Source organism: Phyllostomus hastatus, unplaced genomic scaffold (assembly GCF_019186645.2).
Source record: "Phyllostomus hastatus isolate PE091 unplaced genomic scaffold, TTU_PhHast_1.1 phas_contig_150, whole genome shotgun sequence".
In the NCBI taxonomy this organism is placed as follows: domain Eukaryota; kingdom Metazoa; phylum Chordata; class Mammalia; order Chiroptera; family Phyllostomidae; genus Phyllostomus; species Phyllostomus hastatus.
Window position 1 is genome coordinate 30,419,226 of NW_025333611.1, and position 26,708 is coordinate 30,445,933.

Here is a 26,708-nt window from a genome sequence, read left to right on the forward strand (position 1 = left end):
CCTAATTATCTGTGGCAATGACATGATGAGGAGCGCCGCAACTCGGGGCTCGTTACTGCCGTGTAGCACGGAAGTCCCCGACACAGGAGGGAGCGCACACGCCGCGCCAGGCACCGTGAGACACGGGCGTGCCAGCCCTGCGTGGGGGTCCCCCCAGAGTTCGCCGTTAGTGTTTGAAGCACCACTCAGCTGTGGGAAACCCAAATTATGTTAGATGGGGGGCAGCTAGCTTCCTGGAGATCACAGCCGGCCACCGTTAATGAATTTTGGCCTGATTAACACAGATTCTGGATTGACATCAAAATATGCAAGTAGAAACTTGGTGGGGGCAGGAGGAGACTAATTTGAACTTTCTAACTTTGAAATCAGGGGAAGCAGAGGCTTGTGGGAAGCTTGGCTCTGAGGACTGAATGAGTAATGAGCTCTTGATCTTTGAAGCTGCACCACTTTGCTCAGACCTCTGCGGACTGAGGCCCAGCCCAGACTGTAGGGCCTCCCCGGCCCCGTTGCACCCCCAAAGGACTTCTGGCCCTGCTGAAGACGGAAGGCTAATTGACTCAGAAAACCTGTACCAGCCAAAGGCTTGCCTTTGGTCCCATTTCCTCAGGACCTGGACAGCTGTCATGCATCCTCATCTACCCTCATCATACTCTTCAGCCTTCACAAGGCCTTCTAGTGGCCTCCTGTCCCCAGATGCCTGCCGCCTTATAGCCGGGTCCCTATTCTTGTCCCTCTCCTCTGGACCCATGCCAGTGCTTGCCCCTTCAGTCTGTCTGCATGCCCGTCCCTGCTCGGCCTGGTGGGGGACTCGGCATCTCACTGAAAGGCTGAGCTTTTTGCAGGTGTTCCCTTTGTCCCCTAGGCTGACCCGGTTGTAAGTCATGCCGGGAAGTTACCCAGTACCTGCATCGCAACATCAAAGGCCCGAACCTCACAAGCCTTGTAAGTTTGCCTGTGCCCAGGCATGGACGTTTCAGGGCCATTGGGGTTCTAGTTTGGGCCTCAGCAGAAGGCGGCTCAAAGGGGCCTGAAGTTCCCTCAAATGATGAGACTTGATCAGTGGGAACCCTGAGCTCCTGTTTGCTTCGTGGGGCAGAAAGGTCAAGGTCAGCCTCACAGGGCATCTGGTCTAGCTGTCTCACGGTTCATGAGGTCCTCAGAGAAATGAGATGAGGCCTCTTTGGGGGTGTGATCAAAAGGAAGGAAAAATGGCAGACTCTGCCCAGCCCTCCCACTTTCACAGCTCAGCCCCATCAGAGCAGGGGCTCTCGGAAGGGGATTTTACTGCTTAAATGTACCTTTCACGGAGGTGAGGCCAAGCCAGGGAGATCCCCTCTGAGTTATGTGGCTTTTTCACTGCACACTCCAGGTTCTCTCATCTCTCAGCAGTAAAACCAGGCAGGAATTCAAAGTCAAAGTTACTGTTTCATTTTTAAAATATGACCTTAATCTTGTTGCATTTGGTCAAAAGTCTGCTTTCGCATTTTTGGGCACCTTTATCTCCCGGTTCATTTTTGTTGGCCCTAGTGGACATCTGTGGTCTGTGTTTGGAAAGGTTGGTTCTCTGCAGAGAGCGGGGGAGAGGGAGGAGCTGGGCTGCAGGGCAGACGCCAGGTGGGGCGCAGCAGCCGGCCATGGTTGCCTCGTGTCTGGCTGCGGCAAGATGGTGACGGCTTTTTTTTTTTTTAACCTTGTGAGGTGTTAGCTTTGGAGAAGAGTTGGTGGAGATGCTTAGCTGGCATCTGTTTTCTGATTTTCGGAATGTCAGGGGCTGCTGGGGCCCAGCATGGATTCCGTCCCCCTGGAAACCGGCCGCTCAGTCCTCCACCTGCGCTTCTCTTGCCCTGCATGGGGAGTCTCTGTATTTTCGGGAAGAGAGGGGCCCTGGGCTGAGGCCCTCAGGCAGGTCACTGCTTCAGCAAACGAGAACCAGGGGCCTCTCTCTGCAGCCTGGCAGTGATGGCAGAGGGGTGCCGACAACACGAGGTGGGTCCCCCAGAAGCGCTGGGACAGAGGCGGAAGGCCCCGGCTGTGAGGATTGGAACAGAGGTGTCGCTTTGCCATCCTCTGAGCACCTCTTCCCAGTGATGAGGTGCCTGGGAAGTCTGAGTTCTTAGGAATTCAGAGTCAGGAGAAAATTAGTTTGAAGCCACAGAAGAGGCCTGTGCTAAGCTGCTTTGTGGAGGTGACAGACCTGACGCAGACTCCGTGGGCTCTGGCCTCTCTGTTCCTCAGCAGCAGGTCCTCCCACCCCCGCCTTCGGTGGCTGCGATGTGCTCTCTCTGCTGCAGTCCCTTTGTCTGGGGTTTTCTTCCATTTCTCCAAGAAACTCACTCTTTCTCTGGTGATAGGCCTGGCAGTACTTCTGGGGGCTTGTTTTCTATCTCGTTCACATACTCTCACTGAACAGATGCAGGGACCTACTGTGTGCTAGGCACTGTTCTAGGTGCCTGAGATGCATCAGGGGGTGAAAAGACCAAGACCCCCTGTCCTCATGGAGCCCTGCTGGACACTGGGAGGGACACCACCTCCATCTGACCAGATCCGTGTCACCTTGGGACAGTTCCCAGGGAATCTGCCCCCACCCCCCCCAGGAAGTGCAACTTGGCTGTCTCTGTGTGAGAGCAGTTCCTGCAGGTGCCATGGGCTGACTGGGAGGACCACTCCCTGACCTTGGTAGACACCGTGGCATGGGACTATATACGTAATTGACCTCTTAGGAACACAGGCTTCAGGGTTGGAGAGCCTGGGTTTGAACCTTGGCTCTGCATCTCAGAGCTGTTCCTGGGCAAACGAGGTATCTCGGTCTGAGCTTCTTCCTGTGCAAGGTGGCTGTCACAGCAGTTCTTGGGGTACAGAGGCTGTGATGAAAGTTCAAGGAGAAAGTATAGCTAAGGCTTTCCACTCAGCGCCTGGTGCCATGATGGCTAATTGTAGCAAACAATTATGCATATTTAATTAACTATATATATTGGTAAGTCTTGCCGCAGATGTAGCACAGAAAAGCCCCGAAGTGTGGCGGCTCCGCTGTGAATGAAGGAGCACTCAGGGACAAGAGGAAGCCGGAGGCCAGGGCACGGGGTGGGGGAGGTCCAGCAGCATAGGCGGGGGGTGTGTCTGGGGCCAGGGCAGTCTCCAGGAGCAGCAGGTGTTGCCGAGTGCCCTCCCGGAGCACATGGCCTGCGTGGGAGGGTTAGGGGAGGAGAACAGAAAGGCTCCCAGGCGAGAGGGCATCCGATCCAAGCAGGGGCAGGTGGGGCAGGGGGAGAACAGTGGTGGAAGGACTGGGGCGATACTGCTGGGGAGGCGCGGTCAGGGCCTGAGGCAATGGGCACAGAGCCAAGGACTTGAGCTTTAGTCTGGGCAGTGAGGAAAGGGGCTGCGTCTGGGGGTCTTTGGTCTGACTTCCCCAAAGCAGGGAGAGCCCCACTGGGTGGCCTGCGGGAGAGAGCACACTTGGGTGCCATCCTCTGGGCCCAAGGGCGTGGAGGCCTGCGGCCACGGGGTATAAGACGGCTGCACGGGGGCAAGTGGCTGGAGGGGAGGAGCCCAGAGCCACTGGGGGTGGGGTGGGGAGGCGGCCCTGCGTCCTTCAGCTCTCTGCCCCAGCTTCTATTTGTCCGGCCATGTCTACCTAGTCTCTGCTCTTTTAGATGATTCACCCGGCACCAGGACTAAACGAGGGAATTAAAGCATTGTGTCTGTGGAGCTTATGAGAGAGACTGGCAAGAAAGCAGTCACTGCAGTACAAGCAAGTGCTGGGGTCCAGGTGGGCATGGGCTGGGGGCCCTCAGGACACCCGCCACAGGCTCCCTGGGGGGCTGCAGACAAAGCAAGGTGCCAAGAAGGATGAGGCCAGGGTGGAGGGTGTGTCACTACTGGGGGTCTGTAGTCTGGAGGAGAGTGGGCGTGTGTTTGGGAGAGAAGCAAAGGAGTGAGGGTGGAGGGGCAAGTGGGACCTAGATCACCAGGGGCCTTTTCTGCTGGGGTCCAGGGCGTTATGTGGAGCTGAAGGGAACAAGGAATGGAAGCACCACACTCATTTGCATTTCACAGAGCTCACTCAGGTGTGCAGAGCCTGGGAGGAAGGGGAGGAGGGGAGAATGAGGCAGGGTTGGGAGGGCTGAGGGAGGAACTGAGCTGCCCCGTCTGCCTTGTACCAGGCGCTGCCGCAGGACACCAAGGGTCTCTTCCTTTCCCATTGAGACGGCTGCTGCAGGATGGGATTACCTTTATTTAGCGATAAAGGAGGTGCAGGCAGGCTGTGTAGATTGCTCAGACCCTCACCTCTAGTGAGCAGTGGAGCCCAAGTGGCAGATGCCTCCCAGGTTTGCAGAGAGAGGCAGACAGAGTCTGGGCAGAAAGCCTCTCTCCTTCCATCACCACAGCTGGAGTGGGGAGAGTCAGGAGAGGAATTAGGTGCCACCTCTGCTCGCCTGCCACCTCCCCAGCATCCTGTCTGCCTGAGAACCTGGGGAGAACCTGCCCCAGCCCTCGGGGAGGGTGAGCAGTGGGGGAGGTGGCTTCTCGTGGGCGGGGCCCTCCCAGGAAGCAGGGACAGCTGTAGAGACAGGCCTCTAGACATTTTTATTTTCAGCAGGCGCCAGCACCTCGGAACATTCCCGTCCTTTCTCCTTGAGCTGCCCGAGCCCACGCAGCCAGGCTGGGGCAAGGGCCTCCTGAGGAGGCCCCTGCTCTCCGCACCCCTCCCCCGTCTGCCGCTCGCACCTCCTGGAGGGTTTCTGCTGCTTCCTACACGTGCAGCACATGCTCGCTCTCTCCCCTGCATTTCTTCCGCTTTCCTCCCCTTCTCTCCTCTGCCCTGCCTGCTCTGCTGCTTTCGGCCCCTCCCACCCCCGCTTCTGTCATTCTCTTGCTCCTGCCTTCCTTCCTCTCATTCTCCTCATCTGTACAATGGGGGTGGCATTGCTGGGATGACGATTAATTATTTCACAAGCTGCTTCTACCTGCTTTGGGAGTGTGGGGCTTGTGTCTGGCCGGGGGATGTGAGCCTGGACAATGTCCAGTTCGTGCTCTCAGGAAGCTCACCCCTAGGCGAGAGTCGAGCTCGGACGCCTGCTGTTCTTCCTGGAGGCCCTGGCAGGGCCAGTCTGGACCGGCAGCTCCTGAACATGCTTTGTTCAGGGGAGCTCATCGTGGTTCTTGGCGGTTAGTCTCTCCGCCAGCAGTGGCTGGAGGCCCTTAGCCTCCGGAGCACAAAGCCTGGGTGCCACCCGGACCACGGAGGGAAGCTGCCCAGTCACCTCAGCCAGGTCTGTTGGCTAATCCACTTGACTCACGTGAGCGATCTTAGCTAACTGCAACAGTGTAGGTGCTTTTGAATAAAGTCATCATCACTAGTGCAGTCAACATGCGAGGGCTCGTTCCGTTTGCCCCCATTTGAGAAGTGGCCGGCCAGCCTTGTTCCCGGCTGCAGCTCAGGGGCCTCCCTTCCCTTCTTCGTCTCCCAGCTCTGGACTCATTGCCCTTCCTCCCCTCGGCCTCCTCACTCAGCAGTCGTGAGACGCTGGGAGAGGTTCGGCCAGGCCCTCACTGTTTGGGGGTCTGCGAGTCACCACGCACAGCGGTGGACGGGGGAGAAGTTGGATGATGTGCATTCAGGATGAAACCTGTGGTTCTCTGGCCTCACATCCTTGAGGCCGCTGCTTGCCTTTCAGGGAGGTCTCGGCTCCTTCATCTGCATAAGGAGCCGGCTGACCCCAGCTCTCCTGTCGTGCTGTGTGACTCGGACAACGCGTGTCCTATAAGCAAACGGGCCTGTTTAACTGCCCGCTGCAGGCTAGCGTGGGGGCTAAAAACATGTTTACACTTTTCCTCCCACCGTCTGCATCCTGACTAGGCTAATGACCAACTTCACGGAGACAGATTAACAGGAAAAAATTAGACTTAATACACATGCAAAGGGGAATTCACATACACCTGATAAATTCATGAAAAATCTGAAATAGTGAAGCAACACTGGGTATCTTAGCCATTTTTGGACAAAGGAGCAAGGGGAGCCTTGACTGAGACTAGAGTCCAGAAGCATCAGATTTCAGCAGTGAGTGTGGGCGACTGCCAGGAGCTGAGGAAGAGCAGCACGCACCTGGCGGGGAAGAGCGCGCTGGGCCACTCGGAAATGGGGGGATACAGGGGTGTCTAGCTCTCGTTGGCCATGCCTAGTTCACATCAGTCTAAGGCTGCATCCCGAGGTCTCCGGAAGCAGGGTTCTCTGTCTGAGTCTTTTGGGTGGGAAAGAGGGAAAGATCAAAGATTCTTTCCTTGTTTCTTAATAAACAACTTAAAATCAGTATCCCAAAAAGCAGCTTCCAGGGGGCAGCATTGTGGGCCCTTCACTAGGGCCTGGACAAAGATGTCTATTTTCTTCAGCAGGCAGGTATGTAAATGTGCAGCAGGCGCAGCAGGGTGAGTGCGGCGAGAGAGAGTGACGCTGGGCACAGAGGTGGGAAACCCGGGAGGCCAGCCTGGAGGAGAAGCCAGCCAGGCAAGGAGAGGAAAGGTCTGAATACCCCCTTCCCACTCTCAGGCACCCTCAGAGAGGCAGACCTCCTCGTTGTTATGTACACCGGTTTTCCTTCTGTTGGGAGCCCCTTTCCTCTAGTGCTGGAGGGAAGCTTGACCTCCCTCATCACCTTGTGGGTTTTGCCTTTTTGGGGGTCCTGTCCAGGGTCTTAGCTCTTATTTGTACTTAGACGCTGGGGTGGGGTTGGCTCACTCTGCAGGCAGGCCAGTGCTTTTGTGACTCATCCCTTCACTCGACGTGTTTTTACTGAGCACCACCGAGGGCCTGGTGCTCCGGACTTGGCCGTGAACAAAACAAAGACCCCTGCTCTCCTGGAACTCCCGTGCTAGACAATTAGAAAACTGCAGATAGGCAAGAGATGTATGCGGTGCCTTAGATGGTAGGTTTTATATTTAAAAAGGCCCAGTAAAACTGTGTAAGGGATCAGGTATGCGGTTGTGATTTTAAAAGGGGTAAGAAGAGAGAAGTCTTCAGTGAGCAGGCGACATTGGAGCAAAGGCCTGAAGAAGATGAGGGGGGAGCGGGGAGGCCCCGGAGCACAGGCCACTGCAGGGAGGGGCGGGGAGCTGAGCACTAGAGGGGCGGTCCCGGGGAGCTGAGAGGACTGGCTTCTGGGAAGGGCTCTCCTAGCACCACCAGGCAAAGCAAGTCACATTTACTTTTCCCTAGGTATTGGTGTAATGGTGATGGGAGTTTAAAGAATACGGTGATACATACTTGTTTACCCACCACTGAGATTTGGCAGTTCTTAACCTTTTGCAGTGTTTGCCCTCGCCCTCGCTCGCTCGCTCTCGCCCACTCTCTAAATGCACATGCACACTTCTCCCCCTGAATCATTTAGAAGTAATGTGCAGACGATGGGATGCCTGCCTTCCAAGAAAGGAAACAAGCATCCTCCTGTAACACAGTCTTGGTGGTGGTTATTACACCTGCCAGAACAACAACTCAGTATCACTTACTACCCAGGCCATGTTAAAAATTGCAACAGATTTCCCCCAGAATGTCTTTCATAGCTTTGTATAAGTATTATTTTTCAAGCTTTAGTCAAGTCTCACTTACTACATTTGTTTCATTTATGTTATTTCTTCTAATCTAGAACAATGACGTACTGTTTTTATTTTTTGGGTGTTCAGGCAGTTTCCTTATAAAAAGTCCTGAATGTTGGATATTTTTCCTGGTGAGTAACAGGTTTGGGTTAAGCACGTCTGGTACCAGCGTCTCCTAGTGCTGGCGTGCGCCTCCTGTGTAGCGAGTGCATCGGAAGGTGTGCCCCCGCGGTGCCACTACAGAGGTGCTAAGTCGGCCCCTTAGTCCTTTTGTTAAGGGCTCACTGCCACGTGTGTGTTTTTTGCAAATGTACATTTTCCTGTTTTAGTAACTAGGTGTTCTGTGGGGTGACACTGTCAGAATGTGTTAGTGTCCTGTTCCCCAGTGACTTCCACTCCCTATTTCAGTGAACATCAGCAGTCAGGACTCAGTTATTGCACAGGGCGCTGCAAAAAGATGATTTTCTGATTCTTGAATTCCTTCTGCATGAATGCAGCTGACATTCTTCCATAAAGAAGAGCTCTTCCTTTTTTTACACTTTTAGCTACTTGGTTTTAAAGTTTAAGGTTCTGCCTCCTTTAGAACTCTTAACTGTGTGTGTGTGTGTGTGTGTGTGTGTGTGTGTGTGTGTGTATGTGAGAGAGAGAGAGAGGGAGAGGAGCAAAGCTCCGAGCCCTGGGCCGCGCCCACTCCCCGGGCTGGCCGGCTGTCAGTAGTTCGGGGGAGGCAGGTGCCCCTTCCGCTCTGCTCCCTCGTGTCCAGCCACACTGCTTCCTCGCTGTTTCTCAGGTGCAGTCAGGTGTGCCTTCCCCAGATGGCTGCCTGGCTCGCTTATTCTGTTCTCTCACATCTCTGTCAGCTGTCATCTTCCTAGCAGATGTCCTGATTGCCCGTATGATACACCGTTGCCACCCCATCCTCTGTGTCTTACTCTCCTTTGTGTCTGTCCGCAGCAGCAGCCGCCACATAACCTTCCCGAGGACAGGGCTTTGGTCCTGCTGTTGGTTCATAGCCAAAGAACAGGGCCTGGCCCACAGTGGGCGCTCGCTAACTGGAGAAGGAACACACGTGCATACGCTCACCCCTTTGGGAAAGCTCTGGATGAGAGCAGAGCCTCTCTCTGCATGGCTCCTCACAGGTGAGCACCAGGACACTCAGCCCAGCAGGGACAGACAGCCGTTCCTCCATTCACCAGGGACGCGTGCCGTCGGCAGCCGCTCACTTCACGCCCGGTTATTAAAGGCAGCAGAGCTGTGAGATTGCCCACCCCGCCTTCTCTGACATGATTTTAGGGGAATAAAAACAAATCAGAATTCATCAACTGCGAACACAATTGTCAACTGTGAACTGTCAACAGTCTGGTTTAAAAATAGGTGATAGGTTGATGAGAAACAGTGGAGAAAGCAATTTAAATAAAGTGTTAAAAATAATGCCCACAGCACGCAAGGCGAAGTGAAGAGCTTGGAGTGGTGGAGAGCTGCTCTCTGCGGAGGCCTGCGTGAGCAGGGAACCAGACAGAGGTTATTAGTTTTGCTTTACAAATCACAGGAGGAGAAGATTTACTGGCCATTTGCAGGCGAACATTCACTCATTCCGACACGTTGCTGTTATGCAAAGCGGAAGGAAAGATTGGCTGAGAAATCTGCTGGCACATTTATTTTGAAGCAGGTCAACATTTTGAATATTTCTTCCCGTCGTGAAATGCCTGGCTCCGTCCGGCTGCTCGGCCTCTGCAGTGACTGGGAGAGGCATTTCTCGTGCAGCAGGTCTCGAGCTCTAGGAGCTTCTGGGTTTGTATTTACGTTTGTGTTTGTGTGAAATGGGTCCAAGTGCCACACTTTAAAGTCCTTAACTAATTTCCACCTCTCTCCGCTCTCCTCTTTTAAATAGTTATGGCTAATTATTTATGTAACTTTTTATCATAAAATCAACATGAAGGCTTGAATTTCTCCTGTTTCCTCCTTTCTGGGTGTGAGTCACAGCTGATCAAAGCTGGCCAAGCTCTTTACGTCCATCTGCTCGGAGGCTGCTGGTGGTGGTATTTTCTGTCCTTCCAGGAGAGCCAGCCACCTCGGCACAAGGACCTGCGCTCCATAAACCGGAGCAAGGCAAGGCGTTTCCATCCCTTAGAGTCGCTCCTTCTAAAAGTCTGGGTGGGAGTTGTATTAGCAGTGTGTTTGCACCATGCCAGCAACGCGCCGCAGGCTGGGGGCTGCAAACAGCAGAACCGCAGTCTCCTCGTCCCCAGGCTGAAGTCTGAAGTCAGGGTGTGAGCGGGGCTGGCTCCTCCTGAGGCCGTGAGGGAGAACCTGTCACATGCCCCTGGTAGCTTCTGGCAGCCTCAGGCGTGGCCAGAAAATTCTCCCTGTGTCTCTTCACCATGTCGTGCGTCTGTCTCCTTGTCCAGGTTTTCCTTTCTCAAAGCACACCTCATGGGATTGGGGCCTGCCCTAAGGAGCTCGTGTAAACTTCATTACAGAGGCCCTGTTTCTAGATCCCCACCCTGAAGTCCTGGGGGTCTGGACTTCAGAGCATCTCTCGTGAGACATGTAATTCAACTCTTAACCCAAAGTGCAAAGCTTTTGCCTCTGGAGGGAGAGTGGAGGCCAGACCCACTTGTGTCTGTGGCCAAAGGGCGCCCCCAACAGGCAGCAGGGACCTCCCAGTGGGACTCTGGGGCATCTCCCTGTGCCTCCTCCCCTTCCGATGCAGGCACCCCTGGGTGTGCCTCCAGCTCCGGCTGCTTCACAAAGTCGGCTGGCTCTCCACTCCAAATCCACAAGAAATACGTTTGTACCGTTTCCTCCTCTTTCTTCACATCCTCCAAGGCTTGTTTTCCCCTACTGTGAGGACTTAGGGGTGCCCCTCATTAGTTCCCAAGAATGTCATTTCGTCACTTCTTTTTTGCTTTTCCACCTCCAGGCTGCAGACTGTGAGTGCCAGGGGCAGCCCGCGGTCTTTGCCCGGAGCTCTGCAGACGCTGCCCTGATGCGGGTCTGCGAAGGGCGCCCCTGGCTGCTCAGTCCTCGGGCCTGTGGGGCCTGCGGGGCAGGCGGGGTGGTGGACGAGTGCTGTGGAGCACCCCTGTGGAGGAAGCACCATCTGTCGTTCGCCATTTTTCACTCCTGCCCACTGTGGGGAGACTCCGAACCCTGTCGTTGGGTGCCCAACGGGGAAGGGTTCAGTGATGGCCCCGTGGTGTTGGAGGGATCACTTACTTCTTCATCCCCACGTCCCTCTAGGGCAGGGGTCCCCACCTCCAGGCCTTAGACCTGTTGGTGGCCGGTGGGAACGGGGCTGCACAGCAGGAGGTGAGGTTGAATGTAAAGCACCTGAGTCATTCTGAAACCATCCTCCCCACCCACCCCGGTCCCTGGAAAAATTGCCTCCCACAAAACCGGTCCCGGTGCCAAAAATGTTGGAGACCGCTGTGCTGGGGGAATCCTTTCACTTTCTCGCTGTCTGCTCCCCGCCGCCTCTTCCCGAGGGAGGCTGCACACGTCCTCCTGTGGGAGACAGCCCCCCACCCCCCCGCCCCCGTCAGGTGCCCGTTCACAGCAGGAGCAGAACCGCGGCCCCTGGAAGGGTCGCTTGGGCACCTCGTCTCCTCTTGGCTCCCGTTTCCTGGGCAGCCCTGGACTTGAGGGGCAGCCTGCCTGCCCCACGTGGTCAGGATCTTGTGTGGGCACAGCCAGGGCACACGAGGCAAAGCCCAGCCTCGTGTAAGTGGGTAAGATTCTTGAGTAGGTGGCCAGGGCTGTCCTGGCCCTCTGTCCCCTGTGGGTGGGGAGAGGGTGCTGCCTGGTGCGAGGTGCCCACATGGTGTGAAGGTGAAGGTCCCACCACTCTGTGCAGCCCTGTCCAGCAAGAAGCCCTGTGCTTTGAGAGTCCTCTGGCCCCTCGGGGCAAAGCTGGGGCAGTGAGCCCCTCTTGGCTTCTTACCTGTCCTTTCCCAGCAAGACCCTGGGGGAGAGAGGATAGGGCAAGACGGTGGGTGGGTGAGTCACAGGCGGGGCTGAGGGGCATGCTGTGGGGAGAGAACATGCAAATGATGTCAGTGGCTGGAGCTCACGGCGCCCCTGCCTAGCGACAGTCGGGGGCAGGGAGCTGTGCGCCCTCGGCCCTGCCCCCAGGGGTCCACACGGGCGCTCGCTCACTCCTAACCAGTGTCCCTGAGGTGTGGGTGTGGCTTGGACCTCACTTTGAGAGAAGCCTATAAACCATTTTTATGTTCTATCATAAAGTATTTCGTACATACACATACATGCATTATTCTTTTTATCCTCACTCAAAGATCTGTTTATTGATTTGGGGATGGGAGGGAGGGAGGAGGAGAGAGAAACATTGATCAGTTGCCTCCTACATGCACCCTGACCGGGGATTGAACCCACAACATTTTGGTGTATGAGATGATGCTCCAACCAAATGAGCCACCTGGCCAGGGCCACATGTATGTATTATTTATATCAGTTGCCGAGCCTCGTAACAAAACAAAGCCTTGGACTCCAACACCCCACCCGTGACACACCCCATACCCCATGTCACGGTGGTCCCGTGGGCCAAGGCTACCCTCCCGCCTCCTTTCTGTAGGGAACCCCTGTCTTAAAGGTACTGGTCACCACTCGCCCCTTTAAAGTAGCTTTTACTACATACATATGTACCTCTACCTAGCATGTTTTCAGTTTGATACAAGTGGAAGGGCAGCCATTTGAGCCTCATTTAAATGCCACACATTGTCCTAGAAGACAAGAAGCAGATCTGTGCCCTTGAAACATGGGCTTTCACTGGTGCGGATCAATCTTCTCTGGCGGCACCTTCATGGGTCGGCGAGGAGACCCAGCTGTGATAGCAGCTGTGCAGAAGAGGGGGCACGGGGGCCAGCCGAGGACGCCGAGTTACGGCAGTGACCGTCCTCAGGGGCCCTCAGTGCGGCCCCCCAGGTGCTGTGGGCATCGAGGAAGTGGATGGACTAGGCCCTGCCCCCAGGGCCAGACTGGGGTGAGCAGGGCCCTGAGCGGCAGAGCGCTGAACGCGAGGCTCGGAGCGAGTGGCCGGGGCCTCGAGTGCTGAGCGCCAGCGCCTGCATGCTCTGTGCCGCCGGGTTGGCAGCTCCGGGCAGCCAGAGCAGGGGTTAGAGCCGCGGAATGAACGGTGCCGCCTCTCGTTCTGCCTCGACGGCTCAGTGGTGCCTCCTGAACACCCACCCTGTGCCGGGGCCCCGGCTCCTGAACTGTCGTGCCAGGGGCGAGGCAGTGACTAAGACCTTCTCCAGGTGTGAAGTACTTCATGGTCTGCTGGGAAGTCCGCTGTTTTATCAGCTTTAGCTAAGTTACACTGTGGTAACAAATGATCCACAAACACGAGTGGGTCGCAAGGGCATGCATTAAGTCCTTGTGTGTGCTGCTCCTTAGCTGTGGGTCGGTGTCGGCTCAGTCCATGCCTTCTGGGCCCCGGGCAGAAACAGCCGTATTCTGGCACATGCCATTTTCACCGTAGAGAGAAGAGCAAGGGAGGCGGTGAAACCAAGCAGTGGGTGTTAAAACAGCTGCTCATGCCTGGCTCATGTCACCCCATTCACGATCCACTGGCCAGGACGGGTGTCCCTGGGGAGGGGCAGTCCCGTTTCCCACGGGGCAGGGAGCCAAGTGGAGGTCCCTCTTTCAGGGAGGCCGGAGAACACTGGGGGACAGTCTTACAGTCTGTCACTGAGAGAAACAGGCAGTTACAGTAACAGTGGGATAAGGCTTTATGGTAAGTAAACAATAAATTTGACTATATAAAATACACTTTCATAAAAAAAATAGTTTCTCCTAAATTCGCTTACAGATGCCATTGACAAAATAGTGGGAGGACTGCCAGTCTGAAATGGAGGGTTATTCCAGAGAGCCAGCCCGGGAAAGGAGGCGGTGGGGTGGGCACGGCAGCTTCACCCGGCCCAGGGCGCCTGGGCGTGTGCTGCGCTGCCTGTGATGGAGCTTACGGTGGTGGCTCGCCAGCTGCCTCCCAGCATTCCCCTCGGTTCATCCTCTGTGCACCCGGACGGCCTGTGTGCGTGCCCACACCTGCGGGTCGCCTTCCTGCTGCATCCCTGCATAGACAGACGTCTGCCTTGCCTCAAGGCCACATCCTCGGGGCTTCAGAAGAACGGTGTTTTCCTTCCTCATTAAGTTGTTGGTGTGGGAGGCCCAGGCCGTGGCTTCCCTTCCTGCAGCCCCACACCTCCTGTTGCCACAGTGGGCACACAGCAGACACCTCACAGATCGGCACAGAAGGCAGTTTTGCATGAAGAGGAAGCTGGCAGCACCTGCAGGCCTGTCTGCCGCCCTCTCCCGGCAGGGGTCGGCAGGGGCCGTGTGGGTGGCCGTGGAGTTGCCCGAGAGTGACTCCAGGGCACGCAGCGCCAGGTGGAGAGCACTTGCTGCTCGCTTTGAAACTGGCATGGGGCCTGAGTAGCTGGTCCTCCCATAATGAGCCAGCTTCACCCACACCCCTGCGTGCCGCTTTGCAAATGCTGCCGGCATTTTCCAAAGATACACACTAGCGCTTTCCAAGGGCAGTGGCTGTATCTCCTTTTTCTTTCTTTTGAGAGATTCCCTGTGGCACCTGATAAGAGCGGCAGGCGCAGAGGGTGAATTTGCTATCTGCTCTGCCTTTGAACCCCCACCAGCCACAAACACGGTCCTGACGCCCTGGGCCTCGGCAGAAGACTGATGAAACTTCAGTCCTGGGACCGCCACAGTAATGGAGGGGGGACTCGCAGACAGCTCAGAGGATCCAGGCCAGCAGCCCCAGAGCGCAGTGCTGGCTTCAGAGCCCGTCCACATGGCAGAAACCGCCATGTGAGTCCCAGAGATGCTCAGCCCATGGGGCCGTGAACCCTGGCTCCGGCCATTCGAGTGTCCTGACCTTCCCTTGCTTAACCTCTCTGAGCTTCACTTTGTTACTCCACAATGTGAGAATAATAAAAAGACTGTTAATTGTTGTGGTCTTTTCCCCTTGGGAATAACACCCTTCTTTCCTGCTTGTGTTCTGAACAGTTGAGACTCAGGAGTGAAGAGCTGGCTGAAAGTGGCCAAAACACTAGAGAAACTGTTACTGGGAAAGGGTTGGTGAGTGTATGCATTGCCTTGGGCTTCGATCATGAATCTGAGGATCCGGGGATGTTTGCACCAGTCACAGGCTAGTTAGGCAACCGCAGGCGACCTCCGCAGGGAGAGGCTGTGTACACTTAGGTTTTGGGTGGTAGGAACGAAAGTGTCGACTCCTCTTGTTCCCCAGGAAAAGGGTGGGACAGCCGAGGGACCAGGGACTCTGTGGGCGGAGCTTCCCTCGCAGGACAAGGAAAGGAGGAGAAGCAGCCTCTGTGGTCGGTGGGGGGCTGGTCTTGGCGGAGCCTGTGGGATTCCGAGATGTTGTTTCAGACTAATACCTTTGTTAACAGTTAGAGTTGAGTTTGCCCTTTATTCCAGTCAGCCTCCCAGTGCTTCTGCAGTGTTTTTGGATGTTACACTGTGCATCTGGAGAGACGTTTCTCATTCAGGGGCCGTCATTCAGGTCTGTAACTGAGACAGACTCCTCTGTTCTCCATCATGGCTGCCGTGCCCCGCGCACCTGTCTGTGGTCAGAGAGGCGCGGGCTGTCCCCTCCGGGAGCCGGGCAGGGGTCCGCACGGCGGCATCCCTCAGGCCTGTCCTGTCTCTCCTTTGCAGTGCAAGATGGAGTTCCACGCCTGTTCTACCGGCAAGAGCCTCACCACCCTCTGCGATGGGCCCTGCCCGTGTCTCCCGGAGCCTGAGCCACTGAAACACAAGGCCGAGAAGAACGGTGAGTGGGCATTGCAGGGGAACCCCTGAAGCAGGGCCGAGCGGTCAGGGAGGGCCGGCCTGGCCGGGCTCTGCCCGGATGTCAGCAACGTGGCATCAGTCAAAGTTGTCGTCACCCAGGGGGGCTCGTTTAGGGACCCTTCAGCTGAACTGCCTTCAGCTTCCGTTGATAAGAAAAGTGGAGAATCTTTGCAATTAATTCTGTTAGTCCAAGATAAGTTCAAGCACTAAGCAGTCGATTCTCTGAGAGGTTAAATTGGCTGCAGTGTAGGAAGGGCAGGCTTTTCAGCATCTGAGACTAGGGCCTGCCCTGGGGTACGTCCTGGTCTTCCTTGAGCTCTGGTATCTAAGTCCTTTGAACTTCTCAAGGCCAAACTTCAGAACAGGGACTGCAGAGATGTCATGAAGGTGCGGATTACAACCCTCCCCCCACCCCGCCCCAGCGTTTCTGTGTTAATGTATTCCACTTGGAAGGCGGCCCAGGGCCAGGGGACACAGGAAAGGAGGGCACCCTCCCGGGGGGCGGCGGCTCCTCTCCCCGGCTGGGCGGGATGGGGAGATTGGGCTTCTGCGGGTGTTTCTGTGGTGGGCGGAGAGTGGTGTCGTCCCACTGGTCTCGGCTCCTTCTTGAGGCTTCCTTAGTGAGAGCCAAGATAGAAGTTGCCCTCTGTGGGCCTGGGCTTTCTCAGTGGTAGCTGGCTAGTCCACGGAAAACACTACATGCCCCTGTGTGTGTGTGCGTGTGTGTGTGCACACGCATGCACTCGTCTCCTAAAGTGTCTTCTGTTTGTAGTGGAGGAGGATGAACAGGGTGTGAGTGTAATCCATTCACCTCTTGTTCAGTCATATTGTCACATCGTCCTTTCCAGGGCGCATGGGTGATGCTCAAGTCCACATCTGCTCCTGGTGGGGACTTGGAAGGGCCCTCCGGGAGCTTTAACTCAGAATGTGGAGGGACACTGTAAACCACAAGGCGCTGTGATCACAAGTAATCCCCACAGAGTGCTCACTCTTGATTACCAAAAAGCTTATCGCATTGTGTGGTGGGCTGATTCATTCATGTAACTGCAGTAAGGAGTGCTGATTAGTACACACGACCCTCATCGGAGCATGGACAGAAAGCCCTGTGGGGTGAGCAAATGCAGGTTTGGACAATCACCTTCCGCCTGGAGAACTGTTGAGGATTTTCTTAGGAAGATTCAACGGCCTCTATTATTCGAGGTGTATTGTTTGCTGCTTATGTCTACTCTTGTATTCTGAGGCACGGACACCACACCAAGGAACCCACCCCGCCACCCTGCCCGTGGCACCTGTCAGTGGGGTGCATGCATCACCCCTCAAGGGCACCGGCTCCGCTAAGGTTGCCGGACTCATCATGACGAGGGGACAGACCAGTTTTCTGGGAGGGCGCTGTGGTTCTCTGAAGGCAGCGCAGCTCTTGCTTCTTAATGGTGGCCTTGTCCTACCTGAGTGAGAGTCACTCTCAAATGTGACACTCCAGGCATGGCCTTGACTGCCCGTCTATTCAGTGTGGTAAACATTGGAACAAATTTTTACTGAGTGTGAGATGACCGGTGTGAGTGACCACATTGCCATTAGAAGTAGAGACTCAGCCAGCTGCAGCCCCTGTGTTCTGAGAGCTTGGGTGGCACAGGAGCCCCGATGGAAGGTGTTCATTCCAGAATGTTTGTTGCTAGAGCTGCATCAGGAAGAAAGAGAAACGATGTCCCCGTGCACCTGTCAGGAATGAGAACGACAAAAATGGTAACAACACCGCTCCAGACCAAGTAACCCACGCTGTATCCCCTCGTCAGTCCTTCAGTGTACGGTGATTTCTCATTCCGCTGGCTCCCGGGGCACCAGATTGCCTTCTGGACGGCGCCTGCCTCTGGCAGAGCCCCGGAGCTCCACACTCGGTCTCCAGTGCCCTCTGGCAGGTGTCTGGGAAGCACCCCCAAGAAGCCCGAGACGACGAGCCCGCCAGCATGACTCACCGATCGAACTTGGTGGAGTTCTCTCCGTGAGGCTCCGAGGCTGCCCTCCTGGCTTAAAGACTCCATTTCCGGGCTGTCACAGACAGCCAAGGTTTTCTGTAAGCATGAGGGGGAGCAGAAACTGCCTGTGGACAAGACTGAATGGCTGCAGTTAATTCATGACACATCCAATAGTATCGTACATGATGCAGGAGAGTATAATCCCCTACCAGGGTGTACTGCCTAGCTTTTTCATATGGATTTGATCGGAGTTTCCCTGGGAGGGTAGGGACATGTCATGGGCAGAGCAGCCATTGATGAGTCCCTGGGGTCATTATGGAAATGATTAAATTAACAGCATTTGGCCTGGACGAAATCAATCAAGGGAAGGTGGACCTTCCCCTTCGATTCAACCCTTCTTTCCATGCAGCTCTCATGGGGTCTGTGACAGGCAGGGTGCACAGAGCTGGGGCTGAAGCACCTGGGAGGGAGAGGATCATAGACAGGGTGAGTGGGCAGGCCAGCCGTGAAATGGAAGGTAGCTTCCTCTTGGCCACTCAGCAGTGGGAATGGAGGGAGGAGGGGGAGGGACTGTGCAGCCCACCCCCTGCCCTGCCGGCTGCCCCCCAGGGCTGCAGGCAGAGGTGGGCAGGCTCCACCTGGGCCAGACACGCGGGGCTCTGGGCGGTGTCAGGAGCAGTCTTGTCTCTGTGCCTCGTGCAGGAATGGCGTCTCATAGTCTCACAACGGGTGCCGGTGTGTCAACATGTGGCATTGTTATTATGATATTTCATTTGTCTCCACCTGGTAATGAAGGTATTAACAGTCACTTCCTGGTCAGTTCCGTCAAATCAGGATTGTATCAAAATTCTAGAAAGCAGGGTGTGGGCGGGCGCCAGGGAGCTGGGCTGCAGCAGGAAGCTGCCGGCCCCTGGCACTGTCAGGCTCACTCTGGAGTTGTGGCCCTCCCCAGTTAGCTGCCCCCAGAGCCCGCCCCGCCTGTGCCATCTGCTCCCTGTGTCTGTGAGGTCACGCTGAGCCTCTTTCTTCTGTGTCCTGCTCTCCCTGGGGCACTAGTCTTCTCACGGCCCCTCCCTGACCCCTTCAAGGCCATGGGAAACCTGAGGATGCCCTTCAGTGAGCACAGACGGACCCTGGAGAGGCTGCCATCCCAGGCCCTTTCTCCTTGGAGCTGCCGGGCCACCGTTCCTGGTCTGTGCAGAGGAGAGTGGGACGGGGCTTGCTGGGGTTGGACTGCAGGGGTCTGCAGGGGCCCTCGTCCTGTCTGGGGCTTCACTCACGCCTCCTCCCTGCCCAGGACCCGGAGTTGGGGCGCAGACGGGGAGAACAGCGGTGAACAGAACCTTTCCTAGCGGCTCACCTGCCCCTGCCCTATCCTTCCCAAAATGTCACTTCCAGGAGCCCCAGCTTTGATCGGTGGTGCATGGGAGTGTCCAGGGTGTGAGAGAGCAAGGCCGGGAGTGTCCAGGACATGAGAGGGCGGGGCCGGGAGACTCCCTCCTTCCGAATCGTGGAGCTCAGCCTGCCTCTTCCAGCCTTTGGCCTTTTGAATTACAGCAAACCCAGCTCTCGCCAATCAGAAGTCTCTGGTCCCAGCTTTAAGAAAACAAAGTGGTTGAGTTTTTTCGTCCCTTTGTTCTTTTTGGCACCTCTCCTTCGATGAGGCCCCTGGAGACGTGGGTACCTTTTAATAGGACTGAAGATTTCCTCTCACGCCTCTCAATTACCTCAAGACCTTGGGCAAGTTACTTAATTGCTTTTTCTCTCTCATCTCTGTGATACCAATCCAGCCTCAAGAATATAGAGTAATAATTGTCAAAAAAATATTAGAAGGAGGGAGAGAAGTTGAACTCTCGTGCTAAGCCCAGGTCTCTGTGCTCTAACAGTCTGCCCGGAAGGAGCCCCCATTTTCTCACGGTGTTCCCAGCACCCGACAGGCAGCCCGGTGCAGTCACTTCTCTTATCTGACGTTAACTCTCACTCCGGTGCTGCTGCTGCTGCTGCTGCCGCCGCAGCCTTCCCTCCCGCCCACCGAGGAGGAGTGTGAGGCATGTCTGAGGCACTTTTCCCTGATTTCTTCACAGTGGTTGGAAACCTAAGGGGAAAACCGAGGACTCTCACAATTAGTGTCTCTAAGATACATTTTTAAACTAGCCAGCACCTCTGCCCGCCCAGACCGGAGCCTGTCGCTGCCCGGCCTCCCTTCCCTTTCAGAGACAGACAGACCGCTTCCGCTGGCCTCGCTCCACGAACACTGAGGTGAGACTTTGTGGTTGTAGGATGGCCGACGAAGGAAGATCTCACTGCTCTTCATCCACACTATGTTGCAGGGCCCACTGTGTCCCCTGAGGGGCCTCAGGCTCCCCATGAGGACCAGGGAAGGCCAGGTGGGCAAGGCCGCCCACCTCCCATACAGTGACTCCATGTTCATGCTTTGCCATGTTCAAGTGCGTCTCCAGGAAAGAGCTGGACCACTGGTGATCCTTGCTCAGCCCCTAAATTCCACAACAGGAAACTGGAGACCCCCTGGGAGCAGGAGTCTTGCCCATGGCAGAGCTGGCGTGGAACCTGGGCTTCTGCCCTCCCAGCCTGGTTGGTGCCTCTGTTGCCGCCACGCACACCTGGGGTCGGGGTGCCGCCTACGGCCTGGAGACGTCTGCTGCTGAGTGAGGTGGGAGTTAGATTCCGTTTCTCCAGGGCCTGATGTCACTGGCCTGGATCTTGACGTAGAGAATGTCACTGTGCTCCCCACACCAGCAATGATCTGACTGATGTTTAAGGAGGAAGTAGAGAGGATAGTGTGGTGGATAGCGTGGTCTCCAAGGACAGCTCCTCCTTTGCTTCTGTTGCTTCTTTCCCTGAAAGATTAGTGTTTGGAGAAAGGATGTGGGCCCAACCAGTCAACCCCAGATTCTGGAGAAGGCTGTGGAGTGGTAGGCCCTCCCCACTGGGCCTGGGCCGGGAGGTGGAGCTGGGCGGGGCCCTGCCAGGCCAGGCAGGGGAGGACAGAGTCCCCCTACCTGTCCAGCCGGGCCAGCCGAACAGGGAGTGACAGCTTCCCTCCAGCCGCGTGAGTGGAACAGTAGGAAAATAGCCTACACTGGCTTTCTTTTCTCAAATGGTGATTTTGACCCGAGGGCTAGATCCTGGGGAACGGCATCCTGGGTTGACAGCCGGTTGCCTAATTCCATTAGTTATCACAAGCGGAACAGGGGAAATGTGCTTAAATGGGAACAGGAGGTGGTGCCAGAGAGACAGGATGAAGAGTTCTTCGTGGCTGTAACATCTCAATGGAAAAATCCTAAAAGAATCCTGCTGCAGAGGCTCCCGGCAAAATGGAGATTTATCTTTGCATCCAGGGAAGAACAGTGTTTCTCTAAGGCCTGTTGTGGAGCAGGCTTCAGCCTCCAGGCTGGCAAACTTGCAATTTAAAAGCAGTTTATATTAATCTTTCCATGCCCATTCAGCTGCATTCACTGATTATTCAGTATGACATTATGGTCAGAAATTAAACATGTAAAGGAACATTTAATTTTTAGAGCTTTGTTATTCCAAATGTCATTACATAAAAAGAAAAAAAGCTTCATAATTGAATTGGCAACTGCTGGAGGAAGAAAACCTTACTCATCAGGGCGTTTGCCTTTGGCTTTGAACTCAGGTTCTTCCGTGTCTGTGAATTCTGCTCTGCAAAGCAGACACAGGTTCTCCTGGTCATCCAAAGCCTGCTTGATGCCCGCTGATTGGGAAAAGCTAAAGGTGCAAAGAAAGAAGGGTAAACTGAGGCAGGGTGGCCACCGTCATAACTGGAGTCTAGAGCAGGGAGAGAGGTTTGTGCCAGAGATTAATGGCTTTAACGGTTTGCCCAAACAGTTCTCTGCTCCTGCTGTCATTTTTAATTAATAAATTAGTATATTCTTATATAACATCCAGATGTTGTGGCAAAGTGTCTCATACTCCCAGTTCCATTAGCTTTTTGTTACATAGACTTCCAATAAGCTTTTGACACACATATCCTAAAAATGTACTGTTTAAACTTTACTCATCCAAAACCAGACTCGTCTTGTACTGTTCTGTGCCCTGCCTCTTTTATATGCCGTAGATGTGTTTTCATGTGCGCACACGCGGATCTGTGTCCGTCTGTCTGTCTGTCCCCTCTTTCTCGCCAGCCCTATCACGCCGCTACCTCGAACTCTGCAGTTAAATGTGAAGTGACTACTCTGTGTTTCTGTTTGGACACCCATAGGCAGATCAGGCTTAACATGTCCAAAATGAAGCTCCTGGTCTTCCCCCAAATCTGCATCTCCCTCCTGCAGCATTCACCTTCTTCATTAATGGCAGCTCCTTACTTCGATTTGCTGGAGTAAAACAACCACAACAAAACCCTCTTTTTCTCAGATGCCACGTATAATCCTGTTGCCTCAGCTTTCAAATTGATTCTCAAATATTTTCTCTTCTCACCACCTCTGCCTCCCTTGTGGTCCAAGACATCCTCATCTTTTATGTGAATGGCTTCCTAATTGATCTCCTGGCCCCTTCTTTCTCTCTTGAACACAGTAATTCTGTAGACTGTGATCAAGGCTCATCGTGATTGGGTCCCCTGTTCTGTCTCTGTCCCCCATTTGTTGGGGCACCGCTTGCCTGCCCAGCTCTGGGCACACGGGCTTCTGGGGGGTCTCTCAGCACCGTCAGTCCCGCCCCCCACCACTGGGCTCTGTGCCCACACCCCCGCCCCCACTGGACAGTCTTCCCAGACATCTGCCCAGCTCACCCCCTTGAAATCTCTGCACAACAGGGTCCTCTCTGAACCCCCTCAGCACTTCTATCCCCCTTTTCACCTTGACCTTTCTCCTCACCCTTTCTCACCTTCTAATCCGTTAGATTGTTTACCTCGTTTACTTGTTTACGATCCGTTACTTGTTTACCTGTTTGTTTATTGTCTGTCTCACCCAACTAGAATGGGAGTTAATGAGGGCTTTTTGTGTGGATTCTGAGTAATTGTCAAAAGTGGAGTGAGTCTACCTCATTCTTTTTAAAGGGTTGTCTATTATATGAATGTACCAGGGTTTACAACATTGAAAATGCCCCCTCCCGCCAAAGAAAAGAATTATTTTGACAGGAGGTAATCTGTATAAGATTCTTAGTGTGTGAACTGCGCCGTGCACTTCATTGTATGTTTGATTCTTCTGGCAACCACGTAACTTCGCTTCCACTGCTGACAAGAAGACGTGCGGTCTTATGTAGCGTGTCAGTGCTCGAGGCCACCCAGCTGTACATGAGAGAGCAGGAGTTCGGGGCCTCTCCCAGAACCAGTGCTGTTACCATCACATCCTTCTGTCTCCTTCTCCGAGGTCTTCCTTTGGAAACAGAGACACACACACACTCACTCACTCACTCACTCACACACTTTAAACTAATTCCAAGCATTCATTTAGCACTCACTGAACGCATGCCTTCCCTGATAACACAGCCCTCCCTGATGGAGTTTCTCTAAGGGGAGAGAACGCCCTCGGAATGTTCTCCTTTCTTTCTGTGAGCACACTCAGTTGTCAGAAGTTTATCAGGACGCCGACATGGGCTCATCGCTCATGACCACAGGATGCTCTTCTGATAGCCGCCAGTTTCCGACTTAGCTCCTCAAAGATAAAAGTTCATTTGTAATCTGTCCTGAAGTTTACTGTTCTTCCACTGCCCTGCTATCTATTGCTGTGAAAAGACAGCATTACAATAAAAAATAAATTGAAATTATAATTGAAAGAAAACAAATGACTGCCATCGCACAAAGCCAGCTGCTCTGTAAAATACCGGAGTCCTCTCCCTAGATCCAGGGGTTGCAGTGCGGGCCTGGGCCCGTGGGGAGGGTGCGGGTAGGGGGAGGGGCAGGGACAAAGTGTCATCATGAAGTCAGCTCGAATGTAACTGTAGAAATAAAGGTGGAGTTCAAAAAACGTAGCTGTGTGAGCTTGGCGATAATGATGATTGTGATGATTAGGCATGAAGGAGGCAGGAATGTCACTTTGATTCTTTAACTTGAAGAATATAGAACAACAACGGAGGTGGTAATAGATGCCCAGCTGGGGGTTGGGGGAGTGCAGCCCAAACCAGAACAAGACAGCGAGCCAGATCTCTTCAAGTCTGAGGGACCTGAGACGTTTCCAACTCACTCTGGTGTCACAAGGGCAAAGCCTTGCGTTTCTGGCCTGATCCCAGGAGAAGGGCATCTGGGGCCCCTCCTGCTCTGTGGCAAGAGAAGGCAGACCTGTGTACACAGCAGGAGGAGCAGCAGCGTCGGAACCATTCAGGGGAAGGGCTGGGAGGCGAGGCGTGGTGATGGGGCGGAGGAGACCTAGGGTCTGCAGAGTGGGAGAACCCCAGCTTTCAGTGGCCAGTGGCGGTGGGGCAGGCCCTTCCTCCTCCTCCTTGACCATGTTCACCGTTCACCATGCACAAGGCTCTGTGTAAGAACCAGCCCCATCCCACCCCAGCTTGGGCACCCCCAGAAAGCAGTTACTGGGGCCTCTCTCCTCGCCCCACTCCACAGTACCCATTCATCTTGGTCTCCTTGGCTTGGCTATGCTTTGTCCAGGCACAAGTCTCCTAAATGGGTGCCTTTCCAGCACATCACTTGTGGGGGCAGGGCACGGGGTGTGGTGGAGCCCCAGCTTTGGAAAGCACCTAAGCAGGGCTGCAGATGCTGTGAAAGCAGACCCAGATGAATGGCAAAGACCAAGTTGAATGGCAAAGACCAGAAAATTAGTGCTGACAGGGGGTTTGATCAGAATTCCGATTATGTACCAAGGCACAGGACCAAGCGATACTTTTAAAATGTGACTTTCAAAAAGTGGCTTTAAGCTAAGTTTCTGTATTTTTTTAAGCCTTTTTTAAAAATGGGAGCTACTACTGCTATGAAATATCTACCCTGACTGGCATTGAGGCTGAAGAGGTACAGATCCGCGTCCCCACATCTCTCCAGTCTTCGAGTTTCGGAGACTCTGTCCTAAGCCAGGCTACTCCCCAGAGAGGCTTCAGGCCCACAGGGGCTCACGCTGTGTCCCCTTCCTCTCTCAGCCTGATCTGTCTGGATTCCAGCCTGTGGCTCAGTTCCTTCAGGGTCGGGGTTACTGCTGGCTCTCCCCGGGTCTCAGGACCTGGCACCTGCACTTGCCCCAGAGCCCCCTCCCCACCTGCCTCCTCAGGTATTGAAGGGTGGCTGCACCTGCCAGGCTCCCGTCTGGGATTGTGCACCTGCCAGCCTGCCCTCTCCACCTGGTCTCCTGCCACAGCTTTCCCTGCAGACTGCTGGCTGCTGTGAGCCCCGTGCTCAGTGTATGCATGGACCAGTGCGTGGCACAGCTCAGGCTGTCTTTGATCATTTGTGGGATGAATGAACTGATGGAATGTAGAGGCTCTTCCCATTTTCAACGCTGTCACGTGTACCTGAGCTGGTGGCGGTCAGAGCCCTTGAAAAGGTTGGGTGTTGAAGGTGGACCAGATCTCTAGGTGAAGAGGCAGGTTCAGTGGTTCAAAGATGCCATCTCTGGCCTTCCTGGCATTGGTCATTTTGGGGTTTGACCTCAGGCTGGGACATAAGTGCCGTGTGTGTTTCTGGCTCCTTTGGATTGGGAGCAGTTGGCACCCCCCAAACTGGGTGCAGGCAGGTCTCTCTCTCTGTATCCTTCCTCCCTGACTTAGGAAGAAGGCTCATGGTGTCTTAGGAAACGAGTGTTTCTGCCTTGATGACAGAGGTGGAGTATCCTTTGGGATGGAACACTCTGTTGGTGTTTCCTCAGGCTCTCACGAGAATACAGAGAACATGTGTAGGCGGAGGAGGGAGTACCTGGAACCAGCAAGAGTGTGCTCTCGTTTGGGTTGAGAGCTTCTGGTACGAGAATGGTACAGTTGTGTGTTGAGGAGTAGTATTAAATACTGTTTGCGTCTGTGCCCAATGGGGCACTCGCCTGTTCAGGAAAAGTAGAGTGAATGAAAGTAAAACTGACCTGTGACTTCACGTACCTTGCTGCTGAAGGTTGCTATGCCCTGTTTAAAGTTGAAACCTAAGGCACAAGGCAGCACTCTGACAGCTGTTTTGTTTTGTTTTCTAAAACTGAGGGCAGTGATTGAGACTGTAGGTAGTGAGTAATATGCTTCCATCTACTTATCATCCATCCGTCTGTCCATCCATCCATCCATCCATCCACGCATCCACCCATCCACCCATCCACCTATCAGCCCAGCATTTTTAAAATTCCTATTCTATGCCCAGGTCCTGTGCTCTCTCTCCCCTAAGGAGGATGGCAAGCACTCTGAACACTAAATCCATCAATAATACGTTGTTCGCCTGTCTGCCTGTGGGGCTCACTGATGTCCCAAGGGGATGATTGTCTAGAGTTGGGCTGTTCGCCCTCCTTTTTGGTGTTGGGTTTACCAGTCTAGGGCCCTAAGGGCATTTTACTGCTTCCTGAGTGCTCTGTGGTCGTTTCAACCTGATGCTTTAGTTGCACGGTCGGAAGACCTGGGCTGCATTTCATGTGGTTGGGACAAGGCAACTCACTTAAAATGTGGACACAGTAGTACATTTTGGATCCTTTGATAAACTGACATCTGGAGAAGCCACCAGACAGGTTTCTGTTATTTGCAGCTGAACACATTTTCTAATGGATACGGAGCACACCCTTTCAAAGAGCGTTGACTTAGAGACAGGTGGCATTGGTGTGAGGCCAGGAGCTCCTGCAGAGTCAGGGACAGTGGCACCTTGGTGTCTAGGGGAGAGAGACCCATGATGGCCTCCAGAGCATCACCCAGAGTGGCACTAGACAGGCTGAGTGTCTCAGGAGCTGTAGTTCCCAGGACCAGGCTCAGGGGCTTGGATTGGCCCAGAGTGGGAACCTCTGGCCCACAGCGAAGCACAGCTGTGTGTCAGGGATCAACCCCCTTGCAAAGACCACTGGCCAGGGAGCAGAGGGCTGTTCCATGGTGCAGACCAGCTGGGCACGCAGGACTGGGACGTGCTGTGCATGGAGTTCAGCAGAAGGAGCCACCTAGCTGGAGGAGACAGGTACATGGTGAGTGACAGGAGATACATACAAATTTTTAACTCAAAAATTTAAAAAAAACTGTAGGAGTTATACATGTTTGTTACAGAACATTTAAAAGTACCCAGTCTTTTGCAGACTGAGTATAATTATATACTTCTTTAAAATCTTTATTATTTTACCTTAATAGTACTTAAAATATTCTATTCCCTTACCATCAATTATTCTTTTAAAACTTGAGTTTTAAAGGCTGCATGCTGTCTGATTCTAC

General features: G+C 54.3%; 1 protein-coding gene across 3 annotated transcripts in view; it reads left to right on the top strand.

Moving 5' to 3' along the window:
• Positions 1-26,708, top strand: part of SPOCK1 (SPARC (osteonectin), cwcv and kazal like domains proteoglycan 1) — a 457,538-nt gene that overhangs the window by 366,498 nt on the left and 64,332 nt on the right. For all 3 annotated transcript variants that reach the window (XM_045829505.1, XM_045829487.1, XM_045829496.1), the window contains one exon: positions 15,301-15,415. In XM_045829505.1, the coding sequence (XP_045685461.1) occupies positions 15,301-15,415 (115 nt within the window). The remainder of the gene's footprint in view (positions 1-15,300; positions 15,416-26,708) is intronic.